This window comes from Hydra vulgaris, chromosome 12, assembly GCF_038396675.1.
Source record: "Hydra vulgaris chromosome 12, alternate assembly HydraT2T_AEP".
Lineage (NCBI taxonomy): Eukaryota > Metazoa > Cnidaria > Hydrozoa > Anthoathecata > Hydridae > Hydra > Hydra vulgaris.
In genome coordinates, this window is record NC_088931.1 from 77,045,001 (window position 1) to 77,058,772 (window position 13,772).

At 25.2% G+C, this 13,772-nt stretch overlaps 1 protein-coding gene across 2 annotated transcripts in view; it reads left to right on the forward strand.

Annotated features, from left to right (window-relative positions):
- The window catches only part of LOC100201834 (rho-associated protein kinase 2), a 54,522-nt gene that overhangs the window by 11,267 nt on the left and 29,483 nt on the right, over positions 1-13,772 (forward strand). For both annotated transcript variants that reach the window (XM_065814512.1, XM_065814513.1), the window contains exons 3-5: positions 659-759; positions 5,288-5,347; positions 8,983-9,060. In XM_065814512.1, the coding sequence (XP_065670584.1) occupies positions 659-759; positions 5,288-5,347; positions 8,983-9,060 (239 nt within the window). The remainder of the gene's footprint in view (positions 1-658; positions 760-5,287; positions 5,348-8,982; positions 9,061-13,772) is intronic.

Consider the following 13,772-nt stretch of genomic DNA (forward strand, 5'->3'; position numbering starts at 1 on the left):
GTAGAATATTATCAAATTACAATATGCAGGTTTGAATTAGCTCCGGACTGTAGTTATGGTTGTGTAATAAAAATGTTTTGCATGCAAATTCTAACTGACAGATGTGATCTCTAGCAAGTTTTTTGGATGTAATCAAGGGTCATGCTGGATGACCTTTTTTGAGAGGTAGATAAAACCAATGAGTTCATCAAAGTTCATTCAAGTTTTACAGGGTCAACTGGGTAAAAATTATGTAACTTTCATGTATTAAGTGAAATAACAGATATAATTCAGCATGTTTGTCTATGCAGTAGCTTGTATATGCAGTAGTATGCAGAGTCCCCTCAATATTTTGATATGTTAATAAAAAAATAAAAAATGTGACATTACATTTTAATTATGTTTAGAAATTTGTATAAAAAAACAAACTTTTTTTTTAAATAGTATTTTGAATTTTTTATTTATTGAAATTTTTTTATTGAAAAGGGGAAAGATTTTGGTGTCGAATGTTAACCTGTTATTTTATGCTCTGTACTTAAATCTCACATTATGTGTGAGATAAGTAACAACAAAAAAATAACTTTTTATATCTTTAAATAAGTAATGTAAATATTTTTAAAGCTGGCTGTCTAGCTTGAATGGATTATATTTGGTAAAATTTAAAATTTGTTCACTTAAGATGCTTCTGCTGCAGAAGAAATTGCAAAATCTCGTATCAATTTAAAAGATTTTAATGAGATTAAAGTCATAGGTCGTGGTGCATTTGGAGAAGTTAAGCTGGTAATTTTTTTCAATTTTATAAATTTTAGTTTAATTTTTTTTTTTTTATATAAAACTTTTTTTTGGTTTTATAACTTTCTCTTCAAATTGATTTTGCGACTCAAAAATTCTCAACTAGAGTGCTAACAGTATTGTATATAGAGATATTTTGCAAGCAATTTTTAGCTAGGATCATTACTATAGTATTTTAGTTAATATGAATTTTTAAATTTATTTCTATACTTTTAAGTTATTTTGTACTGGTTGTTGGTTAAGTGTGCTGGTTTTAATTATTTAGTAAAAAATTTAGTAAAATGACTAAGAAATAAAAAAATTAATAAAAATTGTTTAAATAATAAAGAAATTTTTAAATGGAAATAAATACAAACTATATAATTGTTTATATATATATGTGTGTGTGTGCATGCGTGTGTGCGTGTGTGTGTGTGTGTGTGTGTGTGTGTGTGTGTGTGTGTGTGTGTGTGTGTGTGTGTGTGTGTGTGTGTGGGTGGGTGTATACAGTGGTGTACACTTGATTTTTAGATGTTTGAGTTTTGACACTTACAGGCATTGTGCTAACTTCAAACTTTTGTATGTTTATGCTTATATCAAAAAATAATATTTTGCAAAGAATCTAAATTCATATTCATCAACAAATTTTAAGTTTCATGCAAAAATCTCTTAGTGTTCAGTGTTTATGACCCTGTAATGTTTACAGCCCCCTCAAATTAAGGGGTTTAAAACTTTAAATAGTCATAGTTTTTAATAAAATAAGGAATTATTGCATGAAGTTTGAAATTTGTTGATGAATATGAATTTAGATAAAAATAGTAAAGAAAATATTTTATAAACTTGTTGTTCCCACATTATGGGCTGGGTGGGCCCAAAAATTAGGGTTTTTTTGTTCCCAAGCTCCATTCACCCTAATTCTTTGCAAAATTTATTTTTTGATATAAGCATAAACATAAAAAAGTTTGAAGTTTATACAATGCCTGTAAGTGTCAAAACTCAAACATCTAAAAATCCAGTGTACACCACTGATATATATATATATATATATATATATATATATATATATATATATATATATATATATATATATATATATATATATATATATATATATATATAGATCTATAGTTTGTTGGCTTTAGGAAGAGCGGAAGTAAAAAAGTGATTCTTACGCCAACACATACGTCACTTCTTATTACTTTTGACTTTCGTCCAACATTTCCGTGTTGGACGAAAGTCAAAACCATTAATTTATTACAAATTAATTGTTATATAAAAAAACTACAAAAACGCAAATTTAATTGACTGGAATGTTTTTAAAAACATTCTGAATGTTTTTAACAATATAAACAATGTTTTTATTTTTATTTTTTTTAATAAAATGTTTTTATTTTTATTTTTTTTGATAAAATGTTTTTATTTTTTTTTTTTTTACTGTAAATCATGCGCGGAGTGTTGCTACATCGACTATCTTATAGCCTGACTCGCAAGGGAGTGCTGCTACATCGACTGACAAATAGCCTGACTCGCAAGGGAGTGCTGCTACATCGACTGACAAATAGCCTGACTCGCAAGGGAGTGCTGCTACATCGACTGACAAATAGCCTGACCCGCAAGGGAGTGCTGCTACATCGACTGACAAATAGCCTGACCCGCAAGGGAGTGCTGCTACATCGACTGAGGGTTTTGTTGGGGCAGGCAGTCTATCATTATTAAAAAAAAAAAATTCCGGTCTTGCATTTTAATTTTTACTTTTTGTCAACAAAATATGGAAAAAACTTTCGGACAACATCTAAGGGTTCTATATATATATATATATATATATATATATGTATATATATATGTATATATATATATGTATGTATATATATATATGTATATATATATGTATATATATATGTATATATATATGTATATATATATGTATATATATATATATATATATATATATATATATATATATATATATATATATATATATATATATATATATATATATATATATATATATATATATATATATATATATAGAGGCTTAGTTGGAAATGGTGAATACTATGTCTGACCAGGCCTATAATATTTTGGTGCAACAATTTGACCTTAGCTGGTCAGATTTTTTTAGATGTATGTTCGAATAAAAATGAATTTTGAATACATGCTAAAAGAATTCATAAACTTTAATCTTTTCTATCAAATGTTTTTATATTAGCAAAGCGCTTTTAATAAAAGCAACAATTTACTATAATTCGTTGTTAACAAAAATAAATATATATTTTTAAGTTATCAAAGTTTTGTAAAGTTTATCATATATAATAAATTTTATTACTAAGTTATATAAAAGTTAAGTAAATTATATAAATTTAAAATGATATATTGTATAAATTATATAAAGATTATTTGTTAATAAATTAATTTTACTTTATTCAAATTGTATGTATTTTCAATTATAAATGTAAATCTTTAAAATTAATTTGCATGATTAATTTTATAAATAACAAGACTTAAAACTAAAATATTTTTAGTAATTATTTAAGTTAATAAAACTAATAATCTAATAAACAGGCAGCAACTTATGGGTGACTGAAGATCATGCAATACGTTCAAACAGAATATAATCATACTTAAATATATAGTGACTTACAGGTGAACCAGAGGTTAACCAAGACTGTTGAAAAACTCAATATACAATATGATGAGTATTGTTTCATTTGAATCCTGTTGAAATAAATTTTATTTTGTTTTATATGAATCTTGTTAAAATAAAAAAAAGTTATATAATACTCTATAATAACTAGAATAAATTGTTTGTTTCTATATTAAAACATTCTTAAAAGCAAGTTGTTACCTTATATAAAAGAGTGTCGCTTATTTTATAAAAACATTAAAAAAGATCAAAATTTCAAAGTTATTAATTTTAAATGTAATTATAAAAATAATTTATTAAAATTTTCTCATACAGTTATAATTTTTTGAGTAAAGTTTTTTTGTAATTGTCTCTTGCCTTACAAGTTAGGCTTTTTTTTGTGCATTTTTGAAATGTTTGCAAAATATCTGAGAGTCGTGGTCAAGTTGTTGCCAACAAACTTTTATATGCGTGGTCAGGAGTAGTGTACAATCACATGCCATTCTCAACCAAGCTTATATATATATATATATATATATATATATATATATATATATATATATATATAACAAAACCTGACTTTTAACTGCCAAAATCTCAAAACGTGGTTTAATGTGTTAAAAATATATGAAAGGATTATGTTGATAAAATAAAATAATGGATTTTAATTATAACAAAGGAATATGTGAGGTATTTAAGATGTTTAATTAGCTGCGGAATAAAATTACAGATGGGTAAATCATTTTTGATCCCTGTAACACGGCCTTTTTTTTTATTTTTATGATACATGTGATTTAATCCTAAATTTTGACTTGTGAAGTCAGTGTTCAATTGATTGTTGAGGGTCAAATATTTCTAAAATTAATCCATCAATATATTTCCTAAGCTGCGAACTTAGTAATTCAACAACAGCTCTATTGCTTCCTTTTACATTTTTCATGCACTTGCATGAAAAATGTAAAAGGAAGCAATAGAGCTATTGCTTCCTTTTACCTTCCATGCTTTGCATCTGCTGAACCAGGGCTTTGATAAAGAAAGAAACTGATTATTGAAAAAAGGTTTGAAAACTTTTTAGGGTTTAATATTGAACCAATCTCAATACCATCCCTAATAATGTTTTTTATTACATTACTTTTAAAAATTTACTTTACCAATGAAAAACAAAAGGTTTGATGTTATTAATAATTTATGTGCCCATAGACGTGATTCAAAATGCAGCTAATACATTTAAAAAAATGGTACATGAGTATTTTGAATTAAAAGAAAATGTAACTTTAAAACTCATGTTTAATTAAGAACTTTTCATACTTTGAATTGAAATGAAAACATGCTTCAAAATGCAACAGCATTTTAAAAAAACAGTATAGTTGCACTTGTAAACAAGTGCAACTATACTGTTTTTAAAATTGCGTGTATGACTAATTTAACTTTAATCGGCTCTTTTTAGTAAAGTTATATAACTTTATGCACCGTAGTGTATTCATTTTTAAACGTTGTGTATAATTTATGTACATATTTAAATGTAGTGTACTTGAGGTGCTTTTTTTAGGGTTTCTTTTGAATAATCACATGGAATAAAATCTTCATAGTTCGAAATATGGTTTTATTAATAAACACTCTTTTGTAAGTATCAAACTGTCTGGTTAAAAAATGTCAGGTTACAGCCAGGCATTTTTTTCAAAATTTAAGTAACCCTTTGAGAAAATGAGTTGTCTTGTGCTGCATGACAACCATGAGGTTCCACCCCTGGCTCAAGATATATAATTATATTAGTTGTTATTACTTCAAATCTTGTGCTTTTTAAATTAAAAATCATGGAAATATAATGATAGTAAACAATCTTGTTATCTTAATATCCACAGATTTAATTCCCAGGGAGTTTTTTAAATCTGTTAATACTTTTATATCATTTAGGTGCGTCATAAAGATACCAAGGAAGTATATGCCATGAAGTTACTTAGTAAATTTGAAATGGTAAGATTGATATACTTCAAATCATTGTCAAATGTATCAATAAAACATTTGGTTGCCAAAACAATGATTTTGGCTACCTTTAAACTACTTTTTTTGTTTTTTGACTTAAACTTTTGTTCACACTATTAACACAATGAGCAAATGCTATAATTTTCATTGAAACCATGTTACTAAGTTTATTTAAGTTTTTATTTTTTAATCATTCCTTAATGAAGGTCTAAAATCAATTTTTTTAACAAAAATTATTTAGTGCTGAATTTTACAATGGAAAATAATTGGTAAAGAATTTGCGGAAAGTTTGTAGCCAAACAACCAATAATCTTAAATAAGCAAATTGAAATATCTGCAATCTGAAAATATCTTATGTATTGGATATTCCAAAACTTTAATTAATTAATGGGTTTTGTCTTATATAAGAACTCAGTTCTCATAGCTTACTTCTCAGCTCTCATAGCACTGATACTTCTTATTTAAACTGTTTGTTTTTTGTGCTCTACAAACAAGAAATTCAAGTCACAACACATTCTGTCCCAACAAATTTAATTTATTAGATGCTTTATAGAATTTTGTACTTAAAATCTGCAATAGCTACAACCCTATTCAACCTTTCTTTTATCAGTATTCATTTTTGTACGAGATTGGAGTCTGTTTAAAAAGCTGATATACGTCTTAGGATTTTAAAGGAGCCTTTATATTGCTCTCTGAAAGGGTTGCATTCTAAAGGGTTGTATTCTGCTTGCATTCTGAATGTGACAAAGTCATGTGACATTTTTTTAGATGACAAAGTAATGTTGGTTATAACAGACTTTAACAAAGTCATTGGAAATATGTTTTTCTGACTTGAAAAACCAAGAAGTTTATAGTATCAACACTTTTTTGATCCCAAATTCAATTAATTGTCATTCCAAACTGTCATTTCAAAACAACATTGATTCTGGTGAAACAAAAGTCTTCAAATGATTTAAAGCATTATTCCAAAAATGTTTAATGATAGAATATTTATAAAAACAGCAGTAACTTTTGTCAACGCAATTTTTTTTAAATAATGTTGCTGTTTTTATCTAATACATTTTAGGAGTTTTTAACTATTAGTTGCAATTTATAGCAGGAAAATTTTAATGTAACATAAAACTAATAAAAAAATTTATACAAGATAATAAAAAGAATATCAAAAGTAAAAAAGTAATTAACTAAAAAATATTGCAAAACTATAAAAAGATGTGAAAGAATATAAATATAAAACAAATAAAATAAGGCAAAATAAAAACAATAACAATAACCCAACTGACATTAGCCTTTGCATACTTTGAGACTTGGTTTAACTAACACTGCTTGATTCTAAGGGTTTTAAGGTTGAATTTCAAAAGACATGATGTTTTTCTTCAGATTCTATTAATATGTGTATGTATGAGCTGGAATGTGTTAAAAATAAAATCGAAAGCATTCCTTCTTAGTCCAAAATTAATATTTTTATTATATTATAATAAATATCATTTAATATAAATGATATTTATTTTGATATAAAAACAATATCATTTGTATTATTTTAGCTATCTCTCATTAAAAAAATTATAAAAGCCCTCATGACCATCCATTATAATAAATATCATTTAATATCATCCATTCATCATCCAATCATCCATTATAATAAATATCATTAATAATATATTATAATAAATATCATATATATATATATATATATATATATAAAAGTAAATAAATATATATATATATAAATTGTTACCTTTTCTAAACTTCTGCAGGGTTTCAACGCAGGGGTATAACTGAATTTGTGTTACCAGCATCATTTCATCTAATAGTTTGAGAAATTTACCACAGTTTGGTCCATCCAATCTGCCACCATATTAACCATGCCACATTACAGTATTTTTGTTCAAAAAAGATTTCAGGTCCTCATTAACTAAAAGAATGTCAACAATTTTTGTCACAACATGCTCATACATGTGAAGTTCCGGAGGAGGGATGGTATCAAGAATAAATTTTCTAGGATCTCCCTCAAGCAAACATGGGTTAATAACATTATTGAGTAATTGCATAGTCTTATAAGGATATCCTGCATCTTTGTACAGATAGTAATCCGAACTTAAGGAGGCAAAAGTTCTCAAATCACCTGATGAGCTTATTGTACCAGTACAGTAACAACAAGCATGTTTTCCACCATGACTCTATAATAAATTATTTTATTATTCTGAGATTTAATGTTTTAATAGCTACTTGTAAAAATTAATAAAATTAAGCAAAATCTTTTACTAATATGCCAAGAAGTACGTTTATGAGCTTTAGGTCAGAAGCCACAAAAAATTTGAGCTGATTTAGATTAATTAATTTAGTAAGCATTCCAAGATTATGGTTATTCTCCTTGATGTTACGTGCCTAAGCCAGAATAATCACCTTGTTCACTCCTGAGTCTTTCTCATTTCTATTTTGCTCCTTTAACTCTGTTTCATCAAAAATATTGTCTAATACCATACAACAAATTGGACATAAGCATTCTCAGTTGGAGCAATCCTTCCTACCTTTATAAGTAACTCTCATCTTTTCCAAAACTCTTCTATCATTTTTACAGGCTTTCCTTGCTGTGAACAAGGTTGTTTGTATTTTTAATGAAACATTTTAGAAAAATTTTATTAAATATAATAAAATATTTATAAAATATAATAACCTTTTTGGCATATAGAGCATTTTTGCGACGGCAACAAAGTCCAGTGGGAAATGCATTTATATCAAAACTGAATCCTTCGTGGACATAGTCTCGAACTAGTGTTACCAATGATGGCATACTGCGAAGAGAGTAGTTGTCTATTTTGTTACAGCAACAAAAACAAACTGAATCTCTGGACTCATTATGATTTTTTTCCTTAAAAGATGAGCTATTTGATATGTAATATTTATCTACTTTTATTGTTATTTAAAATAAATGTTTATTAATTAAAAATGTTATAAAAAGTAGTTATGACTTTTACAAAATAAAATAAAAAAAGTTGTAAAATTTTTTACAATATTTCTAAACAAGTCATCAACCGCTTTAAGAGCTTTATTAGTGAAACTATTTAAGGTATTATTACATATTAAGTTAACCACATTTTGAAGACAAAAAAATGAAATGTCACGTGGTTTTCTATGATTTTTGTAATAAAAGTAAGCTTAAATAATAAAATTAATATTGTTTTTTAAATGCTTATTTCTGGATTTCAGAAAATATCAATTTTGGGCTAAGAAGGAACGCTTTCGATTTTATTCTCAACACATTCCAGCTTGTACATATACATATTAATAGAATCTGAAGAAAAACCTCATGTCTTTGAAATTCAACCTAAAACCCCTAGAATCAAGCAGTGCTAAAAATTCATTTTTTCTATTTTAAATTCCTGTGTTGTTTTTTTTATATATACAATTGCTTCATAGTCAAATAATTGTTCCAGAAGCAAATCCTTTTTTATATTTTTTCTGGGTTATCTATTTAAGTTAAATTGTACTGTTATATTATTTTTCTTATGTCTTAGTTAGTCCACTTCAATATTGTTTATGTTCAAGTGTTGTGCAGGAGCAGATACAGAAAGTAGGTTGAAATGAGTCCTTATAAAATGACTGTAGTAATCTCAATTTTTCTTTAGATTAAAAGGTCTGAATCAGCTTTTTTCTGGGAAGAGCGTGATATTATGGCACATGCAAATTCTGAATGGATTATGGCGGTTAAAATTTTTTAATTTACATACATCTTTTCAAAATAGTTATGAAATATGTGTTTTTTATTTTTAAAATAAATATTTTTTCTTATTTGTTTACTTGTAATATTATTATCTTATAATGATTATTATTATAATTATTATTAAATACAATTTGATAAAGTAGCAATACAGAATTCTCAGTGAAGAATGTAAATACTAGTAGTATTTTTCAGCATTTTTATTCGTGTTGTGAATGTGATAATTAAATAACTCGTTGTTTGTTGTGGTTTTTCTATCTGGCAATCAATTGTGGAGCACCTTGGTTTTGACTCTAGTTTATTGTATCTTTATTTAGTTTTCTCTAAAAGTTGTGAAGTGTTAGCCATAAAAATCTTTGTATTTTATAAGCAGCTTGTTTGATAGGCTGCAACTGATGACTTTAGCATGGTTTTTTAAATGATTGAAATAAAATCTGACCATATACTTTTTGCACATATTATATTCCACTGTAGTTTTTTATGATATATGTTAAAATCTTTGTCATTTTAATTGATAGCAAAGGTTTTGCATTCAATTTTTTTAGTAATAAAGTTGTTACGTTGGTTTCACAAGTTTCTAAATGACATTTTTTCCAAAATTGAGATTATGACTTTATTGGACTATTTGTATCATGACAAACAAAATAAACTAAAATTTACTGTGAATAAAACTATTTACTGATATTACAACTACCAATGTGCCAAAGTTCTATCTGTAAGTTTAGTCAACTAATATTTAGTTTGGCAAGGTTCCAACTAACAAGTTACGATAAACCCTAATTGCTGGCAATACCAAATTTTTTCATTTAAATATTGTGATAGAGAATTGCATGCTCATCAAAAATCATATAAAAACATTGGTCTCAATATCAACGTATAGTGTTGTAATTTCAAAATAAAAAAAACTCAAATAAAATTAAAAATTGAATTTTATTTTGTTTTTATTTTATTGTAATGATTGATTTTTTAAGCTTGAAGCAAATTTCATAAAAACATAATTTAATTCTGATAAAAAATATATGATTTAGTTTAAAACTAATTTAATAAGAATATATTAATTTATTCTGATAAATATATATATATATATATATATATATATATATATATATATATATATATATATATATATATATATATATATATATATATATATATATATAATTTAATTTAGAATTAAAAAGTATATAATTTAATTTTAATTTAAAAAATATTATTAAGTTTATTAAAATTAATTCTTGGGTTTAACCTAGCTGTCAAATTTATTTAAAAATATTACTAAATATAATTAAATATTGAAAATTAAACTTAAGTTAAACTTTTTTTTTTGTAACACAAGTTAAATCGCAGCGATTATTTTTTAAATGATATATACAGCGATATTATTTTAATAATAAACTTATAAATAAAGTAAATAAATTAACATAATTTTTTTATTTGTAACTCGCTAATTTTTATTAAATAAAAAAATTTTTAAATAAAAAATCATTTGAAGTTGCAAAAGCCCCAATTAGAAGTTTAAGAAATAATCATTTTAAAAATTCAAAAATTTAGCATATTTTAATTCATTTATGGAAATGTCGAAAAAAAAAAGAAAATTGTTAATATCAAACATTTCTAAAAATTAGATATTAAACTTATTTATTTAATATTAAAAAAAAAAATTATAAAATAAACGTTCCCTTATAGTAATAATAAAAAAGCCATTAAATAACATTCAACTTGTTTTGCTGTAATTAATATTTTTGCAGTAATTTAAAAAAGTTGATGTCTTTAAAAGATAAAAAAATAAAGAGAATTTTATGGCGTCAAATATTGCGTTAAGCTGATGCATTAGGCATTTTTTATTCAAATCAAGGCCTGCATCACACATTTTCATTAACCATTGCTTATCTCTAATGGTCAGTTAATGAATGTATAATTTTGAATATAGTTGATAAAAAAAAATAATATAATTTTAATTTACTTCATCATATACATTAACAATATTAAAAAAAGTTGAACAATTTGTAATAAAATGTTTATTAGCAACGTTAAAAGTAGGCTGTATTATGAATAAAAATGATTTTTAAAAAGATTTTTTAAAATAAACTAAGATAGTAGGGTTTCCAAAAACTGCATTTATAAAAAACCGCGGTTTTGGTTTTAATAAAAAAAACAACCTGCGGTTAACCGTAGTTTTTGATTTTTCTTGTTAAATATTAAAACTTATGCAAGTTTATCTTACATTATTTATTAACAAAGTTGTTTAAACAAAGTGTTCTAACATTATGTTTATATTTTGAAATAAAACTTACAATGAATTATTTTTTTAAGGTTCATCAAATAATCATGATCTGATTTTTATGCTACATCTCCATACAGGCACCAAATGAATTCAAATGATCCTTAATATTTTGTATTAAATTTTCAGCGAGACAAGTTTATAGGTTTTCTTACATTTACATGCAGGTTGACACCAATGTACCTTCTGTGCCTCAAAGATGTGATTCATCATGCCTAGTACAATTTAACTTAAATAGATAACCCAGAAAAAATATAAAAATTTTTAATATAAAGAATTGGCCATTCTGTTTGAGTATTCAAATACTTTATATTCAAATATATTTGCGTGTTTTATTCAATATTCAAAATTTTGAAAATGAAATGACATGTTGAGCTTTCCAACAAATTTGATTTTTTGTACCTATCTATAATAAATAAACATTCAAAAAACATTATACAAAAAAAACTGCCAAAATCGTTTTTAAAAACTGACTTTTCATTTATATCAGTTTTGACCAAAAACTACAGTTTTTGGCAGCATATTATACAATAATCAAACAATAATTCTGATCATTATGGACTGAATCAATGGTGGACAATACCAGAAAGCATTTTTCTAGTGCCTTTTGCATAGTATTGGATGTTGTGTTAGAGGAAAAGCGACATGAGCAGTTTAGTTACTTGGTCTAATTGCTGCATCCCTCAAAATTGGTACAGTATAATATCAAATAGTGTGTTACATTTTTAAAAGGAGATTTCTAGCATTAACTTGAATACTACAAAATACTTACTTCCTAGTCATTTATGTGTCCAGAAAGCGGATAATGCTCATAATTAAATTGAAAAGCTCACAAGGATAGCTGGTTTTTATAGTCCACTTGGATTGATAAAGACCCTCAAACATGTTAACAGAAAAAATCCTTATCATTATTAATATGTTATTCAAATAAATGTTTAAGACTTCATGGACTATTGTTTAATAGCAAAACTATTTAACTACAAGTTAGTTCCTTTTTCTAACATTGCTGTGCTAAAATCCATGATTGAAATGAACCTATGACCTTTTTCTAACATTGCTGTGCTAAAATTATATACCCAGGATTAAAAATGAACCTATGACTTGTGCTAATGTCAAATTTAATGAAAAAATGCTGGCACTAGCCCATCAACTTCTAGAGTTTTGAATATTTAACCAAAAATTTAAACTTGCACAATTTAAGGATTTTCTTTTGCACCTCTCCAGGACTGAGATTACTAACTAGTGGTTCCTCAACTATTAAAATAATACACACTATAAAAAAGGTGAAAATTTTTATGTTAGGATATGCGATATACCTTTAGTAAGGTACAATTTTCAACCTTAAAGGTATAATTTTCTACCTTTAAAGGTAGAAAATTTTACCCTATTATTTGTATATGACATATCCTATCCTAATGTAGAAGTTTCTAACTTTTTTACTTAGAGTGTAGGATGTGATTAAAAGCTTTTAAACTTTAAGGCCATAATGTAATGGTTATTAAGTATAGTATAACAGTAGAATTTTGTTGGATGATATGGTAATTATACTATTGTTTCAGTCATAAAATTTAAAAGTAGTTAACTACTTCAATCACAAAATTTTAAAGTAAAATGTTTCTAATTACCATTATAACCGCAGTTAAAACCTTGTCATAGTGAAAATATGACTATTTAAGGTTCTAACTGCATTTTGGGGGTATTTATTTTTCAATGAAGAGTGAAACATTTTTTAGTTACAAATAGTGATACTAAAGGCAAATGCTTATGTTATCATGAGTGAAAAATATTATCAATTGATACTAATAAATTTTTATGGTAGAAACATAACAATTTTTGACATTGATTTACTCAAAACTACTTACAGATCAATTAGAACTTTGTCAAACAAATGTGACGAAGTGTCTTAGTAAGTGCATCAAGAGTGGTTGTTACTATTAAAAATTTGAAAAGTGGTGCTATTAAAAATTTGGATAGTAGAAAAATAAGTTCTATTAAAAATTTGTATATTAGAAAAAAAATGTTGAAATAAAAAAAAATGCCATCATGTAAATTAAAAAAGATTTACAAATAAATGATTTCATGCCTATTTATGATTAGTAAGGAATCATGATTGTTGTTAGTCAATAAATTCATCTCAAATTAGTTATTCTTTATAATATTTATCATTCATAATAAAATAACATTTTTATTGAAAAAAGTTATTGGAAATTCAGCTGCAGAATATTTATGTGTTTCTAAAAGAAATTGTATAAAAATTAAAACTTTTTTTTTTCCAATCTTAAAAATAATAATGCAATTGCAATCTTTATAAAAAATCCTATTCCTTAGGATTCTTTAAAATATTGAATTTCATAGAACCCAAAGTTAAGAATATTGTTTTTTATTTTAAAAAAATGATGAAATTTTATGTGAATAAA